The sequence below is a fragment of the Cricetulus griseus genome, chromosome 8, assembly GCF_003668045.3.
Source record: "Cricetulus griseus strain 17A/GY chromosome 8, alternate assembly CriGri-PICRH-1.0, whole genome shotgun sequence".
NCBI classification, from domain to species: domain Eukaryota; kingdom Metazoa; phylum Chordata; class Mammalia; order Rodentia; family Cricetidae; genus Cricetulus; species Cricetulus griseus.
In genome coordinates this window covers 32,000,027-32,026,744 of record NC_048601.1, presented here as the reverse complement: position 1 = coordinate 32,026,744, position 26,718 = coordinate 32,000,027, and the positions used below count along the sequence as shown (strand labels likewise).

The following is a 26,718-nucleotide window of genomic DNA, read 5'->3' as shown; positions in this document are numbered from 1 at the left end:
GCCTCTACATACACAGGTGAGGAGCACACTTGCATACAAATGTTCACACACTTGCATACAACATACATAAGTAAACAAAAAAAAAAAAAACTAACCCCAGGCTATTGGACTCCAAATCTTAATCTCTGTCCACGACACCTACAAAAAGGCTTTGTAGTACCCATACACAGTGATTCAGAAGCTATGGTCTTTGACATGGCCATGGCAATTTCACAACAGGCCTGTGACAGCTTTAAATGTTAACTTGACACAACCTAAAAATTACCTGGGAAGAGAGCCTCAATGGGGGATTGTCTACATTGGGTGGACTCTGGGCATGGCTGTAGGAGATTGTCTTAACTGAGTGAAATAAAATGGGAAGATCTACTCTGAATGCATGTCACACTATTTCATTGGCTGGGTCCTGAACTTAGTTAAGTGAATAAAGCTAGCTCAGCATAAGGAAGTGATGGAGTGAGCGAGTGTGTTCATTTCTCTCTGCTCTTGACTCTGGATGTGATACGATTAGCCATTTTCAGTGCCTGCCACTTGGATGTCCCTGCTGTCATAGGCTGTAACCTGGAACTGTGAGCTAAAGTAAACTCTTTCTCCCTTAAGTTGCTTTCGGTCAGAATATTTGATAACAGCAGCACAAATGGAACCAGGACAGGCCCTCTATCCTTCCTGCAAAGGGGAAGGCAAGTCTGCATCTGAGTGCTTGGCTCCTCTTCATGCCTTACCCCTTTTCTCCCACTCACCTTCTCCTTCATCTTCTCAATCTTCTTCACAGAGCTGCGGCGCTGGGGCCGGTCCTCATGCCGGAGCAGGTTCATGCTGAGGTCTCCTGACTTGTTGAACTGTTTCTCCTCCTGCTTCTCAGCCTCCTTCAGCTTGCTTTCTGCACTGATGCTCTCTGCATGGTACATGTGGTAGGTTTTCATGACCTGGGGATACATTCGTACAAGAAACCAGTAGCCTGTTAGGGATCAGCATGGTACATCCTGTTCCTGGCCCCACCCCAAGTTCCATGTGAACTGTCTTTCTCCCCATCACACATTCATCTTAATTTCTTTACTTCTGCTTAGACTCCCCGAGGACTGGAAATGAAGATGTTCCTCAGGTGTACCAACTTTATCATGAGTGACATCATCGTCACCCTCTTCATCATTATCATCATCATCATCATTGAGGCCCTACTAAGTATCAAGCATTAGCTAGTAAATGGGAAATTAGAAGAGCCACCATAACCCACAGGTGGTATGGCAAGCTGGGCCCTTGTTGGCTGTCCTCTCTAGTCCTGCTAGCTGTGGCCCTTATATCTTTCCTCCTCATCTCTACCCCCAAGTCAGTGGGAAAGCCCTTAAAAAGGGCTTTTGCAAACTGCCCTGTTATATAACCTAATAGATACTCTGTGGTCCCTGGAATACATTCAACCTCAGCTATACAAAGAATTCCAACAAAGCAAATTGCACTCTGCTACTCGTCTCCTATAACAAAACAGGATATGATTATAACAGGGGGAATTCTGAGCCCAAAGTTTCATCCTGAAACCTTTCCAAACTTGCAATGCGACCTATGAATGAGACATGAAGTCAGCATTTCCTCTCAGATCTTAATGGAGACTTCTCTGTAGCCCACCCACGTGGCTCACTTCCAGTTTCCCCCAAAGCCACAAGAACCCCCTTCTCACTGATTTCATTCATTCCAGTATGCCAGTTCCAATAAACTCTTGCAAACCCCCACAGCCCATGAAGAATCCCTACTGGTTCGACCTCTAGTGGCCAGAAGGAAAGACTGCAACCTTAACAGGTGAGCAAAGAGGTCCTGTTATCCCCCAAGGGTCTTTAGGCCATAGTTGACAAAAAGACCAAGTGGTCAAGAACTGGAAGCATCCACTGAAATCTTCTTGGGATGCCTACCTTCCCCTGTGATGCTCCCCTACGCCTCTGTGCTCAGAGGCACTCAGCTCTGTGGCTTTGCTGTCACAATGCTACTGCTCTTTGAATCTAGACACACACACACACACACACACACACACACACACACACACACACACACACACACCCTTCCTGGGTTTAGTAATGATTGCTACATCAACTTCTACTTCAGCTTTCCAGGTCTGCTCATCTCAGCAGCAATCTATCATCTGTACTGGGCCATTCCTACTGGCGGGGGAAGCATTTTGATGTGTGTCTAGATCAGTGATTCTCAACCTGGGGGTCGAGACCCCTTCAAGGTTGAACAACCCTTTCGCAGGATTCACCCAAGACCATCAGAAAACACTGATATATTTACAGTGTGATTCATAGCGCTAGCAAAATTACAGTTCAGATGTAACGTTGAAAACAATTTTATGGTTGGGGGTCTCAGCAACATGAGGAGCTATATTAAAAGGTCATAGCATTAGGAAGGTTGGCAACCACCGCCTAAACCAATCATTCAAATGTGCATCTGTTGAACAGAACCATGGTGGCATCCCAGCAGGGGGTTCTCACTTCCCATGATTTCCTCTGCCTCGGTTTCTTTTCGCCCCACATTGCTTCATTTTCTTTCACTCCTCTTGAGCCACAGTGTGCTTTCCATGTCCTACAAGTAAACTTCTAGAACTGTCCCAAAATTCCCATGCACTAAGAATAGAGCCCAGAGAACCTGGGCCCCAACTGCCTGTGATCCCACTGAATCCTGATCCCAAAGATAGTTGGGAATTCAATTGTATAGGATGACATGCCAGACAGCTGCCACTGAAGAGCTTATTTGCAGACCACTCCGAAATGAGTTTATTTATACCGGAACCCTCAATTGTTGTCTTTATTTAATTACAGTTATCCTTTGGTATTCATGAAGGACTGGTTCTCAGAATTCCCCCACAGATGCCAAAATCTGCAAATGCTCATCTCTTATATAAAACTGTATAAAGCCTGAGTATGTCCTTCTGAAGACCTTAAGTCATTTCTAGATCATTTACAATAAATGTTATATAATAGATGTCATACTATGCTGAGAATAATTATAAGGAGAAAGTCTGCCCACATTCAGTATGGACATTTTTTTCTGAATATTTCCTGAAGTTTCCCAAATATTTCCACAAATACAGAACTGGCAGATACCCAGAGCTAACTGGACCCGAAACACAGGCTTCAGCAGGGAAAGACTTCAGTCCAATAGCCTAGAAGAGTCTGCTTGCTGATTGCCAATTCAGGTTGTGTGAAGTCATATTTAAGCTTATCTGGGGCCAGGGGAGGAGGGGAGGGAGAGGGAACTGGGATTGACATGTAAAACAATCTTGTTTCTAATTTAAATTTTTAAAAATGGAAAAAATAAAACAAAGGAGAAAAAAAGCTTATCTGGTACTTCAGAGTTTACAAACGTCTTTCAATTATCTGCTTCTATTGAAGGAGCATTTCAAACCACCCTTAGCCAGTGTGATATCAATTAAAAAGGCAACAGCGGTTAAGACTGACTGAGCACCTCCTTCGTGCTGAGCCTTCACCTATGCTCCACGTACGCCACACTATTGATTACTCTCAAAAATCCTATGGCAAAGGCATCTCTGATCTCTGATTTATAGGTGAGGACCTCAAACCAGTTCACTCCTCTTCCTTGAGGTCAAAATGCTAGCACAGATGAAGTCAAGACTCAAAGCCAAGCTGGCTGACCCCCTGCAGGAGTCTAATGGGCACATGTGTTGTCACTCCCTCTTGGTACACTTTCCTCTACCATGCAAAGGGATGACAGGATCCTAAAGCTCACTAGGCTTCAGAAGAACTTGGAGTCTCAACCATCCTACTAAATCCTAGGTGTCTATGGAGAGGATGTGTGTCTTCATGCCCTCCTGGTGATGTTCAGACAGGGGCAGATGTAGGTATTTTAGAAACAGGGGGTGCATCTGCACACTAGGATAGGGCATGTGTGTGTGTGTGTGTGGTCCAGAGGCCCCCATCCCACATGATATCTAGCATGGGGGGGGGCGCCTAGGGAACAAGCTCAAAGGGACACAGAAGTTGGGACACTATCTTGGACGTGCATGTTCTCAGAATGTAAGAGCCAGGAGGTCCTCTAGGAATCTTGGTTTATTAATTCCTCATTCAAAGAAACTGAGACTGGAGTCTGGGTCTTTTGGCCCCTAGGCCTGGCCTTTTCTGGTAATCATGCTGTCTTTTGTTATATTCACCTGCCTTTCACAGCTTCCCAAATGCCAGATCCTGAAGGAGGGAAGTGGTGGGGAACTTTTAGACCCTCATTTAAATGCAAAAGATAACAGAGAACTTGGAAGTTAATAGCATCCATAAGGAGGCATGCTTTATAGACTTCAAGAGGATCAGCTGCCAGGAAACAATTTCTCAAAGGTGTGCCTTGATCCCCGGGTAGGGCCAACCCAAGGCACAGTGACCTCTGTCTGCAGCATTTGAGTGTGGATGAACTCCTGGGCCAAGCCGTTACAAAGACATTCAAGAAAGAAGGGAAGTTCCACAGTTTATTTGGTCACCCACTGAAGTGACTTTCGGATCTCTATAGAACTTGACATCTATTTTCACTTTCTCAATCTTCATGTCTAGAGACTATCTTGTCCCAACTAGAATTGCAACGTCCTCAGGACCCTGCCTCATTTACTAGAGCATGGACAGATTGCCATCAGGTGTCACTGTACATCTGTATGCATGCGTGAATGTGTAGATGGATATGTAGATGAATGGCTGGGTAGGTAGATGGGTGAATGGAAGGATGCATGGATGGGCGGTGAGGGAAAGGGATGAAAGAGAGAGGAGAGCAGGGAAGGAAGGTAAAATGCAAAAGCTACAGTTAGTTCTACTGCTTTTGATCTGATTACACTATTTGAAGATGAGGGGAAGTTATATCCTTTGTCATTAAATACTGATTAAATACTTCTTATATGGCCGGTACTTGCCAGGAAACACTACAGTGTAAGACATATGGAATCTGATAGAATGTGCACTGGGGTGGGAGCATGAACAATGATAGTGGCTACAATCACCGGGTGTGGTCAGAGCTGTGATGTGGGGACTGCAGGCACTACAGGAAAACTTCCTGGAAAGTGATAGCTAAACCAGGCCTTGAAGAAGGGGTTGCTGTTATCTGTACGAACAGGGCTCAGAACACAGGTGGATGTTTTAGATAGACAAAGAGACATTAGCCCAAGAGAAGCAAGAGCTGAACAGGGCTGAGGAACAGCTGATGCATAGAAAAATACCAGGCAACTGGTCATCAGAGTCACTGCTTTATCCTTCCCTCCTCACCCTGTTGTCCCCTTGGTGGACATCTGTTGTTTTTCTCTGCCTGGGATCATCTAGTCTTCCTCCAAGAACAGCTTCCTGATTTTATTTGAGGAAACCCCCAAAATTCCCCTCCATTATTCTCAGTCCATGGAGTTCGTGGGAAACTGACATGACCTCCAATCCTGGCAGTGGCCATGATTGGCCTGGCCAATTGGCAAACATCATTTCAATCTGGTCATAATGATGAGGACTAATGATCTATACCAGACCACTTAGATGGTACCTTGCGGACCTTATTTGAAATACTGAGAGTGGCACTGTGGTATTAGGAAGAGGGTAGGAGATCAAGAGAGGGCAAACGTGATAGGAGATGCTCACACAGAGGAAAACTAAACCAAAAGGCGCTACACGCTGGTTCCCAAATAATAAAGGAATGAAGGAAGGAATGATAGATGAATAGATAAATGGGTAGGTAGATGGATGCACGATGAACAGGTGGATTACAAAGGATGGATGGATGGATGGATGGATGGATGGATGGATGGATGGATGAATGGGAGAGAGACAATAGGGAAGAAGAGGAAGAAGGAAGGAAGGAAGGAAGGAAGGAAGGAAGGAAGGAAGGAGCAGAAGGATAAAGGCAAGTTCTCCTTCCTTAGAGCTAGTGAGTATCCTGGAGGGGAAGGAGAGCTGCACTTCCCTGTGATTAAGTATTTATCAAGCAGCTGTGTGTCAGGGTCATACCTGATGTCCTCAAAATATTATAGTACAGATGGCTGACACAATCTCTGTCCTCAAAGTACACACTGTATTGTTGAGATGGGCCGTGATATGATAGACAAGTCTCTGGGCCCAGATATGCCTAAGCCACCAATAGATTGGCACGTTCACATAACTGGTATGTGGTATGAATGGGTCCCCCAAAGTTCCCCAGTACAAGTGATTAATGTGGCCATTGTTAGAATGGGCTGGTTATTGCAAATGAATTTCATGTGTTATAAAACAGATCCAGACCTTTCTGAGTCCCCATTTTCTGCCACAGATGGCACAGCATGAGACTACTCACCAGGTGCCAGTGCCATGCTCATGGACCTCCCAGGTCCCAGAGCCTTCTACCAAATAGCATCTATTTTTAATAGATGACCTACCTAGCCTTAGACACTCAGTTATAGCACCACTAAACACTGAAACAGCCCGTCTGCACTGGATTCCTGTCCCTTGCCAAATCCCCAAAGGCAGATCTCCTCCCATTCTAGCTCCCCAGCTCCCCACATCAGTCATGATCCCAACCCATCAAGCTTAGGACAGTGACTTGTGAATAATGCTGACTGGCAGAGCACAGGCTCCTCCCACATGCCAGCAGCTGCCTCCCTGCTGTTTCTTGTGGCCACTGCCCCTCCCCCTCATGCTCTGTCAAATGCCATCTCATCCCTGTTGACTTTCTACTCAAAGATTTCATCAGGCCGCCCCACTTCTCGCATCCCCTCACACCATGTCACATCCTCACAGAGGAGTTCTTTTCGGTGTCTAGCCACATCTCGTCATCCACACACAGGGCTGAACAAGCATCTCACGGGACAGCTGGAAGAGGTGAGAAAGCCACCCAGAGAGAGACCTCACCTCCAGTGAAGGTACACCCACAGCCCAGCTGGCAGGTGATGACCTGACAGAGCGACCTCCTTCTGAGTCTAGACTCACTCATCACAACTTCCCTCACAGGTAGAAGTGCAAACAAACAAACAAACAAACACAAACTCTCCATGTGCCCAAACCTCAGTACTTCAATCCTCCCAATGGGGAGACCAAGAACCCAGGCTAGTTGACTGTGTAGGGTAAGGGTTTCCCCACACAAGGTGGAAAAGTTATTCATGCAAACAAGATGATTCTCAGTGTCCCTCGTAAGCTTTGAACCTGCTTCAATGCTCTTGGGACCCTATTGGTGCAGGTGAGAAGGCCACACGGGACTTAAGCCTCGCTGTGATGCATCTTTAGTGCTTGTCTCTGGCTGCAGCTATCCAACAACTGGGTGAGGCTAAGTTTCATGGCAGGCACAGAATGCTTCTTGTATCCTAGGCTGCCTTTTGCTGCTTAGGTGAACTATATCATCTCCTTCTAAAGCCCGTCTATGGAAGTCCGGTGGCCCTCATGACCAATCATATTCAGAAACTGTTTGCACCCCTACTCAGCATGGACATTTGTTTTCCTTTTTGTTATCCCCTAAATAATAGAGCATAACAACTGTTTGCATAGTGTCTACTTTCATGGAGAATCCTACATTAATAAGCAAGTGTATCTGAAGGATATGGCAGGGTTTGAGTAGGTTCTATGCAAATACTGTGTTGTTTCATGTAAGGAACTGTGTTCTCAGATTTTGATATCTGTGAGGGTCCTGGAACAAGTCCCCTATAACTACCTGGGGATAACTGTAGTTGGCATATATTTATATAACCAGATAATACATTTCCTTAAAACATTCAGGGATGGGTGCTTGAGCCTTAGGGATTCCGGCACAGGCTCAGTCACTCCCCAGCCGGGTGACCCTGGGTTTGCTGCCTGACTCTTCTATGCCTCGGACCCATAATATTGTGGATGCCTTCCCCTTCCAGCACCTAGCCTGTGACCAGAACCATATGTGGGAGGACAAAAACGTTGATCACGAGAAGAGTGTACGGGGACAGTGGCTCCCACTCATGTGGACTCGGTGTGTGGAGCATGTTAGACATGTGCACTGGCTTGGAAAAAATAGCTCTGGAAGGAGACCCCACTAAAAGACTCCAGTAACCTAGCAACTGAGGTGGTGTGGGGGAAGGGAGAGAGAGCCAGGCAAAGCAATGGGAGACTTCATACTATGCCTCTTTCTGTAGCAACTTAATTATTGCTGTCTTCATTGTTTATGGAGCATCTATAATAATCTACTTCTAAGCTTTTAAAAATGAAGCCCCTTTTCCATTTGTATGTGTGGTGTGCATGTATGCATATTCATATTTGCATATGGGAGCCTGAGGTTGATAGCAATCATCCTCCAACACTCTCTCACTTATTCAATGAGGCAGGGAGTCTCAATCAAACCCAGAGCTCCCTGATAGCCATTGAGTCCCTCATCCGTCTCTAGAAGAGGAGTTGGAAATAACCATGTGTTCCCAGGAAGAAGAATCAGGGGCTCCCCTGATGGGGCTTATAAAGCCTGTTTGCCAGTGTACAAGGCTGCTTTTCCACTAATTAATTAGGACAGGGAGGATTTCAAGAAAAGAAGAAGGGGGGCTTGATTTGGACATTTTAAAGTAAAGTATTAAATGAGTTAGCAGGCCCAATGGCGTGGAGAAATGATGAGGGCTGTATTTACATGTCATTCTGGAAGATGCAAGTGGCCAGCCAACCTAGTCTCCTTGGTAAGATCCAGCCTGTAACAAAAAAGGTGGGCTGTGCCTGAGGAATGACATCTGAGGTTGTTTTCTGTCCTCTACATGTGTGCACACACATGTACATGCACATACTTATGTACCATCACATAAAGACACACACACACACACATAGATATACACATGTAAAATAAAAAGAAAGGTACACAGAGAGCCTGGGTAGAGCTGGGACTAGAACTCAGGTTGAGGGGCATCTAGTATGAGGCCCTCTAAACTACCCCATCAGGAAAGAGACAATATTACAAATGGTTTCCTGGAAGCCCAGAGTGGAGATCATATCCTTAGCCTGGCACATAACCAAATCAAGTTTGACTCTGTATAAGGTATAGCCTATTCATTACTCCAGTTAGTATCTTCAATCACTAGCTGCTGCTTGGTGTGGACACCTGAAGCCCTCTCCAATTTGCTCTCAAAGAAGAAACAGGGTTCCTCCTGCAGCCAGAGCAGAGCTACTGAGCACAAGGGAGGGGCCGAAGAGGCCTGCCCTGGGTACCAATCGGTTACCAAAACAACAGTTGTATCTCATGACCTAGAAATATAATGAAAACCTAGACATAGTTTTAGCTGAAGTTTGTTGTTTTGGTTTGCTTTTGTTCCTTTGGAAGGATTGCATCACGATCCACAATTTCACTCTGTGTTTTTCTTTTCTTCCAAGTCAATACATGATCAAAGACTATAATGTGGAGGGCTGATGGGAGCCCAGAGAAGAGAGGGGCTGACAAACAGATGATGGAATTACTGCCATCATCATTACCCTCAGCAGGATCCCTAAGCAGACAACTTCTTCCTCAGAACACTGAGAAGGAAATGAATGGGGATGAAGGCATGTCTCTTCTCCACCTCATTCATTCCTTAGTTACTACGTCTGTGAGACTAGGGACCGGAAACAAAGGGAACTGGGAAGGTGTGTAACCAGGATGTTAGGTAGAAACTTCTAGCAGTGAAGTCCAGGAAGTCCATAATGCTCCTAGAAGCTGGGTGGCTGTGAGGGAGAGCCATACATTGCTTAGGCATGGCTTTAGCAATGATTGCAGGAAAACAGGGAATCTATTTTTCTATCTCATGACTTGAGGCCTGACTATTACTTGCTTTGATTATTAGCAAAAGTGGTTACTAGCAGTAGTTTGTATATTGGACTCCACTCACTTTGGGTTTCTTTTTCTTAATCATCCAGAAAACCACCACCACATGACTGGCTAAAATTGAACTCAGCTCAAATTGCCAACCCAGAGACTCACAAGCAAATAACATGGTAGGTTTGAAGCCATTGAGTTTGGAGGCTATTTTTTTTTTAAGAATTTTAAAGAGGCAGTTGAGCAAGCAGCTTGCTCAGCTTCATGTTCCATCACCAGTGCATACAATTTATTCTTGTCTGTATGCTCAAATCTAACACTCCTGGCGGCAAAATTCATGACCCAGGCAGGAACAGTGAGGGCCTGTGCCTAGAGTTATGGTGCAGAGCAGCTGTGGAGAAAGTGTTCCATTCACAAAGGAACTGAAGGAGCATAGGAAAGACCTAGCCTATAATGACCAGTGTGGGGAAATTCTCTACAGAATCCTAAGCTAGACAATCCATTCATTCACTAACCTTACACACTTATCACCGATCCCACTCCCGTGAGTACAGACGACAGCCTATCATGTTTATTGAGGGTGACGTAATAGTGACAGTCATGATTAATGGCACACAGACTCTCTGGAACATTATATACCCTTTCGTACTAACAGTGCTTTTCATTTTCAGTGCAGTTGGTCCTCTATAGCTGTTCTCTCCACATCCATGGAGTCAACCAACTGCAGGTTGAAAATATTTGGGGAAGAAAGTTTTATCTATACCAAGCATGAACAGACTTCTTCTCATCACTAAACAACACAGTGTAACAACTGTCTTCATAGTACTGATACTGTATTGGCTGTAGTAAGCAATTTAGGGATAGCTTAAAGTACCTGGGAGGATGTGTGACATGACACCATTTTATACAGAGACCTGCGCATCTGCAGAATCCCTGTGTCCATGAGGCTTTCAAGAATCAATCCCTACAGAGACTGTGGGAGGATTTCACTGTTCTTTCCAGTTGAAAATTAGATTTGACCCAGATTCTGACATCAGAGTGTCTGCCTTCTCTTCCCCTCTTTTCTCTGTGATATTGGAGTGAACCAAAGGCCCTGAGCATACTGGGTAAGAGCTCTATTACTCAGCTACACACCCAGGCCTATCTTTACTTTATTATTATTATGTTTTATATGTTATAAGACATATATATTATTGTATATTATATATTATAGGATAAGGTCTCACAAAGTTGCCCAGGCTTTGCCTATACTCTGTAGCCTGGGCAGGCCTCTAACTTGTAATCCTCCTGCCTCAGCTTCCTAAGTAGATGGAATCACAGGTCTATCTATCTATCTATCTATCTATCTATGTATCTATCTATCTACCTACCTACTTACCTACCTACCCTGAAGCAAAGTTGGAACACACTCTCCCTATTTGAGATCAGAAAAAAAAAAAGCCTTATCCCATAACTGCTGGGGCCTACACTGGGCCTTCCACCTGAAATACAGGCCCTAAGCCCAGGCTCTTAGCCCCTGATGAATCCATTGCTACCACCATGGGTATAAATATAGAAAGATAGTAATAGCAAAGAGAAAGGGCTTCACGCAGTCTGCACTTACTTACATGTTGAATGAGGCCTGATATAAGGAACCCCTGCATAATAAAATATAACAGTTCTGTCTGGCACTTTACCTGTCCCGCCTACCCTACACTGTTCCCAAGGCTATCTATGGGGCTCTCCATACTCCTATCAAGGAAGCCAAAGTCTACTCTTGCCCTACAGCCTAGGCAGTATGCTCTCTACCTCACTGCCTGCCTCAATTCTAAAGCCCATCTCAAGTGGTTAGGCCTTGGCTCCAAAGCAGGCAGTAAGGTCAACTATGGGCTAAACTGTGATGTTCTCCACTGGAAACAGTCAGGCATGCTCACCATTTCACTCCAAGTTATTCCCAGAGCAGGGTTCCATTCTACAAACAATGACAAAGGGGTCTAGGCAAGCTCCGAGCCTGTCTAAGATCACAGTCACTAAAGAGCACTCTGTCTGGAGCCTGTGCACCTGACACCCCCTGGAACACACACCCGTGTGTTCTTCCAATCTCTAGGACCTCTGTGCTCATGAGTAACACATCCTATATCTGGGAGATCAGGTTACTGTCTCACATACTTGAACTTACTAAGCATGTCCAGGACCCATTTCAAATGTTAGGAATCAGGAGCTGGGGCCGTTACATGCCTTCGTGATAATCCCTGTCACTCCAAATTCTTCCCCGCCTCCCTCCAGATATGGGTGCTGAAGACAAGAGACCCAAACAAACAGCAATGGTCCTGGGCAGAACTTACTGTGTAGAGCTCATTGGTCACCTTCAGCAGCTCCTCGTGCATCTGCAGGCCAATCTCTTTGCTCTGGAATATGGAAGAACAAATTTCAGCATACAGAAATGGTCTGGTTGTCCCTTCAAACTCAAATTGCCCAAAAGTAACACAAAGCCCCTTGATTTTGAAGTAGGGGATAACATCTTCCAAGGCTGTCAAGATGAAACTTTAGTGTCACCTCATAGACTTTTTTATTATCCCTTCTCCTCAATTCAGTCTGTCACCATGTCCTATCTTCAAACTGCCCAATCTTTTATATTTTGTAGCAGGAACTGGGGGTTCCCTCCTATCACCCATCTCTATTCTTCCTACTTCCTAATAGAACCACGCAGATGGCCTGCATTTGTCCTTCCAGTCCAGTTCTTCCAGGGAACTCCATCCTATCTCCACATGGTGGATTGCTCTTTGTGCTGATATAGTCCTGGGCTGACTTAACTAGAGAAGCAGGAATTGCATGATACAGGAGAACGTTTTAACCTTTCTACAAGTGCAAGCAAAACTCCACATATCCCAGTTGGTACCAGCAGGCATATAAAAACAGAAGAAGGGTGCTGCCTTAGGAAGACAGAGTAGAGCCTGGTTCCTTTCATTACTATCTGAGCACTGGTTGATCCCCAAACACAGAGCCAGCCTCTAGTCTCCATCTACTTCCATGGCTTAAGACATGTTCATTTATATTCTCCTGCTACTGTAGCTAGAGCATCCTAATGCACGCAGCCTCATCTTCCATCACCAGTTCCTAGAATAAGACATCCTTACTATAGGCCCAGGGCTCTAGAGCTGCCTTTTTTTGCATAGGCCGGGGTCATATCACAGGGACTGATAAGGCTCTGGCTTCGTTCAGAGCAGAACTGAGAACCACTGAAGGTTTTTGAATGGGAGAATGGGATGTCGTATCTCAGGAAGAGGAATGTGCATAGAACATGGATTATGGGGTGGGGGATGGGGTGGGGCCGGAGGCATGTCCTTGTACTTCCTCAAGAGAACTATAGGCCACCACATGGGACCTGCTGAGTCTCAGCTCCTCACCTCCCAGGAACCTCCCTGGAGCAGCCACAAAGTAGATGCTTGACCGGCAACTCTAGAAGCAGCTTTATTATTGTTTATATTATTGTTTTTAGCTGGAGTTGGTTAGGGAAGGAAACTATTCCCAATTACAGTTCCAAATACTACTGAATAAAGAGCCCAAACCAAACATTCCACCAGGGACAGGAGGCCAAAAACCAAGACAATCTTCAATAGGCCACCACACCCAAACCTTAGGGACTCAAGTGACAACATATTGGGCCTTGCTGGCCAAATTTTTTGCATTATTTTCATGCCTACAAAGGACATTGGATGGAAGGCACTTCCTTCACATACAAGATTGAGCCAGAGAAGGCTCAAGCATCCCAGACTTGCCTTTCTGACAAACTGACAGTAAAATGAGGGTAGCCAGTCACAAGGGCCAGCCACCAGGAAGCAAGTGTTCCCAAACTCTCCTCAAAAGCTAATCCTGGCTAAACTTCCTTAGGGACAACTAACTCTTCATCTGGGACACATTCCTATGAAAGGATGACAGGATGATGGACAGCCTGCCTGACTCTTCCTAGGAGCAATGCCTACCTTTAGCCTGAATCTGTGACCACCACAATCATTTCTAGACATTGTCCTGGACAGCTAAAACCATTCCTCAGCAAAATACTTTCTTAGGCAAGGCCTCCAAGCAACAGCTTTTTCTGGCCTGCAGGCATATTTTGTTTGGCTACTTGGAGCTTCTAGAAAATCTGAACATTTTCCCAGCATTTAACAATCAATATATTTCCCTCATAAGCCCAAATTTTCAGCTAGGAAGACTAGATGGCTCAGTATTCCAAGCCCTGTGTCAACTATGTCAATCTCATGCTGTCCAGAACGGAGGCCCAGGGCCTCAGTTCACCAGGTCATGACCTCAGCTTGGCCCACAGAGGTGTTTCAACTTATGATTCAGAAACCAGAAGTCATTTCAGAAAGGAGTGGCCATCTGCACCTCCAGGTGCTCATAAGGATGGCAACTGCAGGGCCAGAACATCTGAGATGTGAACAGACCTTTCACCCAGCATTCATTCCACTCTCAGGTGCATTCAACTCACAGCCCATGGGCTACATACACTCCAGGGCAGCTGTGAATCTAACCCAGCACAAAACTATAAACTGGCTCAACACATTATGAGATTTTGTTTTGGAATTTGTTCCTTTCTATAACTCAACTGTGTAGATCTCAATCCTGAATTTTGTATACAGCCACAATGTGTGGCAGTGTCAAAAAGTGGGACACTCCCAGTAGGAGCTTCTGAGAGTGTGGTTGCTGAAAACGCAGCCTCAAGGCTCTGCAGTGCACCCCAGCACTACGAGCCATGTGGATTCACAGTATCCTAAACCCTTGCTTGAGCCTGTGGTATCTCTTCTAGTTCCACCCTAGCTCTGGATTCATTCACACATGCATGGAGTATCTAGTAGAGACCAGCCTCTACCAGGCACGGCAGACAAAGCTGAGCAATAAAGCCCTGCTTTCAAGCAGTGTCTAGCAACAGCATTCATGGACATCTTCCGTTTGCTCCATACTAGTCAGAGGCCCTACCAAGCACTGTCTAATTTAAACCTTAAAAGTAGCTACTACTATTATTCTCTTTGACACATGGGGAGAGCTAGAGGGTCAGAAGGGCTGAGCGCCTTGCCCAAGATGGCACAACTGGAAAATGGAAGAGCCCAGAATCAGCTTTTTGTTGGTCTGGCTCAAAAGTCTGGTCTCTTTCTTCAGGTCTTGGGGAGCCATGAGAAGACACAGGTAAAAAGCAGGCACTGCAAAGCTGCAGTGGATACAAGTCCAGGCCCCAGGCAGGTGGGAAGGAGGCCAATCCCACAGGACACTGCCTATGTCTCTGATGTACCCTCTCTGTCTGCTCAGGTATTGCCTTGAAGGCCATGCCCACCATGCTCAAAGTAAGTCTGGTCCCTTTTGCTCTGCTAGAAACACATCAGCATCAATAACCATCACTTGCCTCTCCATTCCTCCTTCTAAGAGAACATGAGATGTGGGTGAGACTGGTCTGTGCCTGGCTGATCCACCAGACATGGACTGGATGTGACAGGGTGACCTGGAAACTTGTCTCAAGGATTGGATCACAGAAAGAATTGTGGCCCAGGCTGAACCAAGAAGCTTTTTCCTTAGGAGCATTTTCGATGAAATGTTGATCACAAAGACTTGTATACAAAAGGAACTCTATAAATGCCCTCAGATACTCTCATGGATGCAATTTAAAGTTGGAGAGAACTTTTACCCTTCTTGGTCAAAACAAGCAAACATTAATTTGCATCAACATGAGATGAAATGGCAAAGTTTCTCTTGCAACGACACAGTCCCTGAGTGAAATCAATTCCATTGCTATGAAAACCTTGCCGTGTGTGACTTGATGTAGTTTTTAATGCAGGGCTGATTACGTTTTTTGAGGGGAAACCCTTATGACTTTATTATAGAACTGAGATGTGGCTCAGAATGAGTGCTTAGTATGCAGAAGATCTGGATTCAGTCTCTAGTACCACACCCCCAAATAACCCCCCCCAAAATAGGCCTGCCTTAATAAACACCCTTGGACTTTATGAGCTACATTTGAAAAGTTCTATTCTTAAGTCCATATACCCATCTAACTAAGTCAAAGATGGGCCATTTCTAACACTGTCATCGTCTATGTTTCCTATCTTTGGGGTATTCATCCCCACCCAGACCCATGCTGAAACCCATGCTCAAAGCCAAGTGGTAATAAGAGGGTAGTTAGTATTAGTCAAGGTTAGGAGAATGGGGCCCCCATAACAGGATTAGTGGCTTTGTACAAGAAGAAAGAGATCCCAGGTGGCACCACCTACTCTGCCTCACCATGTGATCTTTGCACAGCCTTGGGGTTCTGCAAAGTCCCCATCAACAAGAAGGCCTTCATTAGTTACAGCCCTCCAACCTTGGACTTCCAGCCTTCATAACTGTGAGAAGAGCAAACCTTAACTCTTGGTAAATTACCTGCTCTATATCTTTCAGTTATAGCAGACTAGGAAAGTATCTAAAATTAGCACTGCCTAATTACGTTGAATGAGGTCTCACCTAGGCCAAAAAGCCAACAATCACATGTTCTGTCTCATATGCAGATCCTAGCTTCAAATCGTGTGTGTGTGTGTGTGTGTGTGTGTGTGTGTGTGTGTGTGTGTGTGTGTGTGTGTGTTTAACCTGCAGTGCTACAGGTGGAAGCCAGGAAATGAGAAACAGACCACTACATATGAGTGGACACTTCAAGGGAGAGGGAATAGTAACATCCAGGTAAAATGAAAGCAAGAAGTAGGGGCACTGAGAGGTTCAAGGAAAGGTCTGAGTGTGGAGGGGTGGCGGGATGAGGGAATGAGGCATTGGCTGAGGGCTTAACCAAAATGAAGGGTGTATGAAGGAAGGAAGTACAGAAATCTACAATCCTATAAAGCAAGAAAAAATTCTATTAGTGTTGAGAACACGTGTCATGAAAGGAGACAGGAGAAACACCCTGAGTGGAGAAAGGGGATTGAGGAGAGGAGAGCATAGGGGATGGCTTAGTCAAACTAAGGATCCATGAAAAAGCCCTAATTTGCATTTGTTAAAAGAGTTTCAACACAAGTAAACCCTACATGGGCTACTAGAATATATGGGTTATTAAATGAAAATCTCAGTGCCAAGCATCGGCTACCTCTCTATGAGTTATTAGTCAGGAGGCCCCAAAGGCCTCAAAAACAACATAGGCTATTGCCATTGCTCTTGGTTGTCCACCATAACGACATGGTAAGGCCATACTGCTGAAGACATCATTCATTGTAGAAGCCAGACATAGAGAAATCAACCTCACTTTGAAGATCAGGATGCAGAGCCTCAATAAAGGGTCATCATTTGCCTACTGCTACTGGAATACTAAGGGTGCCATTCTCCGATGTTCCATTCTATTGCCTCAGTAAGAAAGTTTTTTTCTTTGCTTTTCTGTTTGTTTGCTTTAACTCCCCATCACTTTACAACACAATCTTCTATTTGCTTGCATTGTTTGTAGACAGGAGAAGAATGAGAATTGCATTGGCATTTTAAAAATGCCTTTACACATGTGTTTCACCCATTCATCCATCCACCCACTTACCTATACATGGTTATTCACCCACCCATTCATCCATGCACCCATCCACCCACCCACTTATCTACACATCCAACCATTCACCCGCCCATCCATCCATGTAACCATCCATCCATCCACCCACTTACTTATCTATTCATCCACCCATTCATCCACCCATTCATCCATCCACCCACTTGCCTATACATGGTTATTCACCCACCCATTCATCCATGCACCTATCCATCCATCCACACTTTCACCCACCCACTCATCAATCACCCACCCATCTACACATCCACTCACTCAACCACCCATCTACTCATCCTTTCTTTCCATTTTTATATCATCCTCCCTAATCCTGGACCTGAGAATATTCTGCCACTACTGTGCATGTAAGAAAATACATGTAGCAACACGTAACTTTCTCCCCCTTTGGTTTAGCATTTCTATCTTCAAAGAAATAAAATGCACATGTCAAACTAGTCACCCTTTAGCATGACTGAGCACTTCACTAGTAAAATAGAATCCTTGAATGAGTCACACCCAGTAAACAGCTTCCAGTGGGTCTCTGAAGTCTAGAAAACACATCCTGACCTCTGTCTGACTCTCAAGAGCCTTCTGGACCCAATATGCTTACGATTTCCACCCTCACTTTAAATTCTCCAGTACTCAAAACATGCAGAAAGCAGAGAACACACTACTTGGGTTTAATCATTATGAAGATGTGAGCCATTTTTTTTCTTTGAAACTCCTTTAGGAAGTGAAATGTTACAGAGACAGTTAAGTCTTTGGGTCTTTTGCGAGACAAGAGAAGTCCTTGGGTCCTTCCTCCCCTCTCATTCCTCAACAACTGTTCTATGGCCAGTGTGTTCTTACAGGTTCATAGCCCCCGGCCTTATTACAGACAGGGGTCTAAAAACATGAACAATATAAATTTTTCACCCAGGCTCTACATTGTACTAAAATGCTGCTCTATGTTCGAGGGAGACTGTTGAGACTGGACCTCTATAGCTCACACTGGCTTCAAACTCAAAATCCCTTTTGTGCAATTCTCTCAAGTGCTTAGATTATAGGTCTGCACCACAATGCTAGGAAAAATACAATACTTGACCCTTCTTTTCTCACTTAACATCGTATTTTCAAGTTTTATCCAAATTGATATTAGCAGATGTAGATTTATGCTGTTCTAGCATGTGACTGCCTGTAGCTTATTTAATTAATCATTCACTTCCTGGGCACCAGAACTCTGGAGCTGGAGATACAGAGAGTCTTGAGCCACCTTGTAGATGACAGCATCTTAACCAGTGCTCTTAACCTCAGAGCCATCTCTCCAGCCTACACAACAGATGCTTAATAAGGAATGATCTAGATCAAGGTGAATAGTGGGTACGTTTGTGAGGCATTGCCCTGATTGGTCATTTCCCCAGGCCCCTCTGGGCAGCACATTTCCTAGGCAGGGGCCTAAATTGTATAAGAGTGAAGGATAAGAAAGAAAGTCAGTAGCCTGGATCCCCACCTTCTCTCTATTCTTGACTGTGGGGTTCCTGCCTTGATTTCCCTGAAACCACACACTATAACCTACCATTGTAAGCCCAATATTAAACTATTTATAGGAAACATCTCCATAAAAAGTTGTGTGTTGTGCAGATGGCTTAGAACATCTTCACATTATACTTAAAAGTGGAATTGCTTGTTTGCAGACCCTGTAATTCTTCCTCTATTGAGGACTAGATAATTTATATCCTCCATTGATAATAGACAATTTACATACCTATGACAATCCCTAATACTTTCCATACTGGTCCCCACCAGGGACTGCTTTGTTAATCCATCAAGCAACAAGCTTTATCTTAGCCATCTTCTGATTACCAGCATCTTTTCTCTTTTTCTAGTATTGCAGTTACATCTTCTGTGGCCTGAACAGCATCTATTACCCACATTCTCCTACTGCACTGTTTGCTCTTTACTTACATATTTGTAAAAAGCTGATTTCTTTTTCTGGGATATTAAAATTTTAACAATTCTGTGAAGACCAAGTGTCTTCTCCTTGTCTCAAGTGTATTTTGTCTATCAATCTATTAATTTATATTTGTTACTGTATGGACAGCTTTAAAAATTATACAATAGAATCTAGTAATATCTTTCTTTTGGAGTGTATATTAATTTTTTTTAATTTAAGGTGTTGGGAAAATGGTTCAGGAGTTAAGAGCACATACTGCTCTTGCAGAGGACTCAAGTTTTGTTACCGACACCCACAATTCCCTGTGAGCTCAGATCCAGGGCATCTGATGTCCTCTTTTGGACTCCATGGGCATTGGTACTTAATGTGTATTACCACAAACCTCTCTCTCTCTCTCTCTCTCTCTCTCTCTCTCTCTCTCTCTCTCTCTCTCTCTCACACACACACACACACACACACACACACACACACACACACAATCTCCCAATCTCCATCATTTTTTTCCAATCGAGTTTTTTTCTATTTATCTTTAACATTCTAATTTATCTGAAACACACTTAGGGGAAATAACATCCAGGCTTTTGGGGGAAGTGGTATATAAAAATGTAGGCATGTCTGTGCGCGCGCACGCGTGTGTGTGTGTGTGTGTGTGTGTGTGTGTGTGTGTGTGTGTGTGATATAGCGTGTGTGCAGAATCTGTTTCTATAACTAACAAGAAAAAAAAGACAGCAACCAGTTGGTGCTACTCATCTCCTCAATTGTCTCCCTTTCTCCTCTCTTTGTCACACTGCTGCCATGTACCAGGTCCCCATGTGTTGAAAGCCTGTTTGGTCTAAGCTCTGCTCTGTCCCTTTAGCTTTTGTAGTCATGCTCTAGGACTACTAACTATCACTTCAGAGAAAGTATCAATATTTGATAAGTCCAATACCCCCCACACACCTGAATTTCTTTTTTTAACTATAGATAATATTTAAGATTCATTTATTTTATGCATATGAGTGTTTTGCCTGCTGTATATATGTATGTGTATCCCATGCATGCCTGATACCCTCAGAGATCTAAAAATGCTTTGGATTCCCTGAAACTGGAATCATGGGTGGTCATGAACCACTGTGTGGGTGCTGGGAACTGAACCCATATCCTCTGCAAGAACTGGAAGTGCTCCTAACTGCTGAGTCATATGTCCAGCCCAAACCCACAATAAAGCTAGAAATTTATAATAATATATAAAGGGGAGGGAGGAGGAACTAGGATTGACATGTAAAACAAGCTTGTTTCTAATTTAAATAAAACATAATATATAAAAACAAAAATATCAGAAATGGTCGGGCATGGTGACTTATACCTTTGATCCCAACACTTGGGAGGCAACACTTGTGAATTCAAGGCCAGCCCACTCTGCATTTCAAACTCTGGGCCACCTAGGGACACACAGTGAGACCCTACCTCAAAAACAAAACAAAAATATTTGAAATGAGGGGAGAAAGCCCATAATTTTAAATAACCCATGAGAAATGAAGAAATTACAATGGGAACTATGAGCTATTTATATCTGAATGGCAATGACTGCCCCATATACCAAAACTCTTGGGATGTGGCTAATTTGTGCATCAACAGCATTAATCTGCAATCATTCTTTTTTCATGTATGCATTTTAATGACACTCCTAACTGAATAGGATTGGTACCCAGGAGCGTTATTAACTTGTACATATTAATCATATGAGCAGCCATGAAGCAGGAAGCATGATTTGCTAGTGGTACCCTTTTCATCCAGCTGTGGGATGAAATAGGGCCCAGTTTTTTTCTTAAATGGTAAGAAGTTAGAAGCATGCCTTTTTCTTAAATGATAAGAAGTTAGAAGCGTGTTGTACAGGGTAGAGGTGCTGGTCAAACTAATAAGGCAAGAAAAAGAAATGAGGTTACAGAAGAAGAGACAAACCCACCATCTTTTAGAAGTTACTAGTGAGCATTTTCCCAAGATTTGCTTATCCTGTGGACCACAAATAAAACCTTCCCAGAATCCCTTCCATCTCCAGTCTTGCCTCACTTTATTCCTTCTCCAAGACCTACAAACAATCCTATTAACCACTAGTATGTATTGGCTGTTTACTGTGTGCTAGCTGGGCATTTCATATCATCCTTTAATCTTGGACCAGCCATTGGAAGGAGATTTCCATTAGCTCCATTCTGAAAAACGGCAAAACAGAGTGGAAGGGATCAAGCTGTGCTCATGTGGCTGAAGGCAGCAGAGACTGAGGTGGAGTCGCTAAGCTCAGCCACGGTGCTAGGCAACCACAGTACTGGTCCACCTCTCCTACCCATTCAGCTTTGCATCTCTTGCTTTCCCCAAAGCTCTGTGTATTTGTTGAGGACGCCATTGTGTAACACTCAAGCTTCCCTTCAGGACTGGGAACTTCCTCCTAGGAAATGCCACCCATAGGCATCATGATTGAAGGAGCCATCTGCCTAAGCATGTGCACATCCCCTTCTAGGGACAACCCATAAACTCGAGGGTAGAAGGGCCCGACCTCTAGGCACAACTCTGCAGGCCCGTCTCAGTTTCTTTACGACTCCACCACACACTTCATCCCTTGATGCCTCCGGCTTCCCATTCTGCAGGTGGGACCACGACCCAACTGCATTGTTTCTCCATGAGAGTCAGCTTCCCAAGGAAGCCATGCTGTGATCGACTCTCACCATCAAGAGTCACTGCAGCACTGAATCCTCAACATCACGCCTTCCTTGAACCTCCCTCAGAATGAATTTGGGTAGGGATGACTACCCCTCCCCGCTGCATCCAAACAAATCATTTCCTTGTAGGTACTTCAACGGCTATGCTATTCTATGAGCTCCCCAGGGGAGGGCATTATGTTTAAATGTTGCTTCTCTGTTTTATTCATCACCTGTCTCTACCACTGAGCTGGATATATCTGAAGTACAACTGCAGCCTCTACCTTCTTGATTTTCCTTACCTGTAAAGTGGGATAATGATCGTATCTTCCTCTCAGACTTGAAGAATTCAATGCATACAGAGTGCTTGGGGCCTTGCACAGAATAAGCCCTCACTAATCGTTTCTTTGCTACAGTTGCTTATCTGCCATCACACTAGCACCAGCATATGTGTTCTGAATGAGTAGGAAAGCCTGCTGAGGCCCACTTCACAGGCTGTCTCCCTGGGAGACAGCGGAGACAGCCTGAGGTCCCTCATCTCTTTGTTCTCCCCGCCCCAGTGCCGACTGCACCGCTGGACCCTCCAGCATGCAAACCCTCACTTTCTCCTGCAAGAGAAAAAAAAATTGAAAAATAAACTTGGCTTTGAATCCAAGGCCACGGCTGCTTTTGATCTCTGTTACAAAGCAAAGCAATTATTGGACACAAAAGCCCCGATTTATTTATGAAATGCGATGGACATCTTCGAGGCGGGGACGAGAAAACTCACTGAAGACCAAGTCCTTGTTGCCACACAGTGAATGGCTGCTTTCAAACACCGGCCCCCCAAATGCCCTCTCGTCTAGGCTGAGAGTCTCTCCTCATTAGCGCGTCTTCCAGAATGCTGCAGCTTCCAACAATCAAATTCACATCACGGCCAGGGCAAGTAATTAAATTCTACAGGCATCAGAGTGCGGAATAATGGATGGCTATTGTGAAGGGAGCTGAAGAAAACAGAATGAGGCTGCAAATGGGATGGGCTTCAATACCTAGTCTCAGAAACAGCCAGGGGTAAAGAGGAGTGGGTGTGATACACAGTGACCCTCCCAGCTGGTGTGCTGAATAGGGTTGGATTCAAAGCTGGCTCAAATACCTGGGTTTGGGGAATACTATTTCCTTAGCAGACACGGGCTTCAGTTTCCTTAACATTAAAACAAGGAAGCCACACTGCAAGTTTCCACAATCAGCTGAGAATTGATTAGAAATACAGATTCTCGTGCCACACTCTAGATCTACTGGCTTGGCAAATGTAACTGTGGGGTCCAGCAATCTGCTCCTAATACATCTCCAGGCCATTCTAACCCATACTAGACTAAGACACCCACTGGCAGGTGATGTTTAAGGGGGAGGCCACAAACCCAAGGGCAGGAAAGGCTGGGGAGATGAGATAAAGGTGTCAATACAACATACTGGACAACATTAGGGAGGCTGGGCAGCAGAGAGCTGTTTTGTTTGGTTTTGCAAGACAGCGTCTCAAGGAGCTCAAGCTTGTCGAAAACTCACTATGTAGCTAAGGCTGGCCTTGAACTCTTGATTCTCCTACCCCATCTCCCAAGTACTAGGATTATAAGTAAGCGCCACCACACCTGGTGTGAAACCTCCAAGTTTTAAAATGTTTTATCTTAATGTAGTGATTCTCAACCTGTGGTCGTGATCCCTTTGGGGCCAAACAATATTTTTATTCACAGGGGTCACCTAAGACGATCAGAAAACAGATATTCATATCACCATTCATAACAGTAGCAAAATTACAGTAGCAATGAAAATTTTATGATTGGGGTCACCACAACATGAGGGACTGTATTAAAGTGTCACAAGCAGCATTAGGAAGGGTGAGAACCACTGTCTTAACGTAACGACCAAGCAGATTGTGTTTAAGAGCTGAATTCAGCTTGGGCTGCTGTCTGTACCCTCAGTTCTGGTGTGCCTCTGACCTCATCATGATCTATCTGTTATGTCTCCTAAGCTCTCCCAACCCACTTCTCTCACTTGACAGACTCACCTTTACCCTTCAACACCCTCACTGTTAGCTCATCTTCAAGTCTCAGCCCCACTTTTGACATCCCAACAGAGTAGACTAGAAACACAGAGCCAACAAATTGCCACTAAAAGGTGTATAGGTTACTTTTCTATTGCTGTAGTAAAACACTAGGACTAAGTTGGCTTATAAAAGGAAAGGTTTAATTGAACTGATGGTTCTAGTGGGTTAGAGGCTGTGAAGGCATGGTGGCAGAAACAGCTAAGAGCTCACATCTACAACCACAAACATGAGGCAGAGGAAAAGGAGCCTTTTGAAACTTCAGAGCCTGGCCACAGTCACATCCTTCCTCCAGTAAGGCCACACTTCCAAATCCTTTTCAAGCAGCTACCAAATGGGGACCAATGCTCAAGGCTTATGGTGTAACAGGGCCCCAGACCTTAGCACAACTGACTCCATGATGGAAGTACCATTCAGGCTGTAAAACTCAGCATCTAGACAGCACCATCTGCTAAAACTAAAACAAAGGCCTAATCCATCAAAGTCCATAGTTCTGGGAAAGTCTCTAACTGTACTAACCTTATTTTTTTAGCTTCTGTCTATAGTTCTGCTTCTGGCTAACTGTTCTTGTTAACTGAAGTATGTCGACCTAGAACTTCTTTTTCTTTTTCTTTTCCTTTTTCTTTTTTGTGCTTAGAAGCTCACCCTGAGAAGGGCTCAGTGCTACACTGGGATCCTGAACACCTAATGTATTCTCAGGCAGGCTAATAATGACTTTGGCTTAAACCCATTTCCAAGCAGTCTTCTCTGGTAAATACCCCACAACAAGGGGAAACATGTTCAAATCACCACAGAAGGTAAGATTGTAAGGATAACACAAAGACATCATGATACAGGCCTTCCCCACAGAGGAGGAGTTCATGCCTTTTGAGAAAACTTCCTTCTTGCTGCCTGAAAAAACACTCGAGTAATTTGGCCAGAATCTAATAAGATGAAGTTTTAAAGAGACAAACATGGGGCCAGGGTGGCAATTCAGGCCAGATTTAAAACCTTGATGCAAAACTATCTGGAGGTTTCAGCTGAGACCTGACTGTCAACCATGAACTGAGATGGCCACCAGAATGGCAAGCATTTTCTTTCTTGGTGGTGTTAGAGTTGAAGTGTTGAGATAGCTCTCTCTACTCCAAGTTGGCCAATCCTTTCTCCTGAAAGCTTCTCACCATGAACTACTACAGATCAGAGAAAAACTCAGCAAGATCCATGGTGAGCAGCTTCTGAGGAGACCGCAAGCAGACCACAGAGAAGTTCTGAGTGAATGGGAATGCTTGTTTCCAGGCAGCAAAGACCTGGGTGGAACACCTTGATTTCTGTCTCCAAGCCACGAACAGGTTTCTGCACTTACTGGATATTTGTGGCCCTCAAGAACCCAAGAGCAAAAAAAAAAAAAAAAAAAAAACCATGTAATATTTCATTTATTCATTGAAGGGCATTGCATTGATCACAGCTGTTTCCAGATAGAGTGGGCAATTCTGAGAGGTATGGCTCATCCTTTGTGGAGGGACACCTAGTTCAATATGATAAAAGGACCAAGTAGAGAGCCCAATGGACATCTATTATGTCTTTCTTATCACAAGGACACCCCAACCAAGTTGCCTTGGTCCTGATGTTTTATCGAAGCTCCTGGGGAGCCACCCTCATCCATCCTCAGCCCGGTGGATCAGCAGAGTTGAGCACCTTTTGCTCCAGAGGTAGGCATCTTTCCTACACTTAGTCAGATGCAATGTCAAGAAAGAGCACATGTCTGTGCTGGACCGATCAGTGCTTAGAAGATCTAATGCTAGATTAAAAACAGGTAAGATTCAAGCCTGGGGCTGCTGGGAGCCACCTGGTCATGAAAGTGGGACAAACTAACTAAGAAAAGGCTCCTCCTCATCAAAACTCTCCCCCCAAAACTGAGAAACCAGAGCCACATGGCAGAAATAGAAACCATTTTCTGAAAATAATCGTTGTATCCCTAGAAGCACCCCTAGCCTGAAGCCAAGGTCGTCTTGAAAAAGCTGGAAAGCCCTTCCCCCCTTCAAGCAGTTTGGACTATATTTCTGTTGCCAACAGGCCCAGGTCCTGACCATTCCAGATTGCCTCTAAGACCTCATTCAGTCCCACTTTGCTCTGTCTGAGCCAGACCCCTCCCCTTAGAGCCAGTCCACCTCCATCAGCTTCCAGAATGCCTTTCCCTAGTGCTGGGGACTGCATGCTAGTCAAATGCTCAGTCTCTAAAGCTACATCTGAGCCTTCTGTTATCGAGCTGGGAGCAGGGATATGACAATCTGTGCCCAAGTCAGGTCCAGCAACCTGCCTTCAATAACCCAATAAAAAGAGCCAATTGAAAAGTGGAAAATCAAAAAAGGGGAGATTTATTCAATGCCACACTGAGAAGAGGGACAAAGAGTTACAGAAAAACCCTCAAGTCCATCTTTGAGGTCCTGAAATGAGATGGAAGTTTAAATAGAGGGCCAAGGATGTGCACATCTAACATGTCCCAGGCAAGGTGTGGTCCTACCCACTGACTCATCTTTGTCTGGAATTCAGTCTCATCCTGAAAGGTATTCTGACAAGTTGTTATAACTGTATGAAGTATCTTTCAAGGAGACAAACACATGTGCACTAACACACACACACACACACACACACACACACACACACACACACAGCTATACATGCACCCATGCACACACACTTCCAAACACATAAGCATGCATGCCTGCACGCACACACTCATGCACTTGGGCTTACACACATACCTTTTCCTTCTGCTAGCATGAAATTCCTGGGGAAATCCCTATTTCTTTGGGGTCCATTGTTTCAATGATTTGAT

General features: G+C 44.6%; 1 protein-coding gene across 6 annotated transcripts in view; it reads right to left on the bottom strand.

The window, feature by feature from the left end:
- Srgap3 (SLIT-ROBO Rho GTPase activating protein 3) overlaps positions 1 to 26,718 on the bottom strand; it is a 222,371-nt gene that overhangs the window by 63,162 nt on the left and 132,491 nt on the right. For all 6 annotated transcript variants that reach the window (XR_003487614.2, XM_035448412.1, XM_027429039.2 and 3 more), the window contains 2 exons: positions 12,030 to 12,092; positions 738 to 923 (listed from right to left, as the gene is read on the bottom strand). Coding sequence is in view for 5 of the 6 variants with exons in the window: in XM_035448412.1 (XP_035304303.1) it covers positions 738 to 923; positions 12,030 to 12,092 (249 nt within the window). In the remaining variant the exon portion in view is untranslated. The remainder of the gene's footprint in view (positions 1 to 737; positions 924 to 12,029; positions 12,093 to 26,718) is intronic.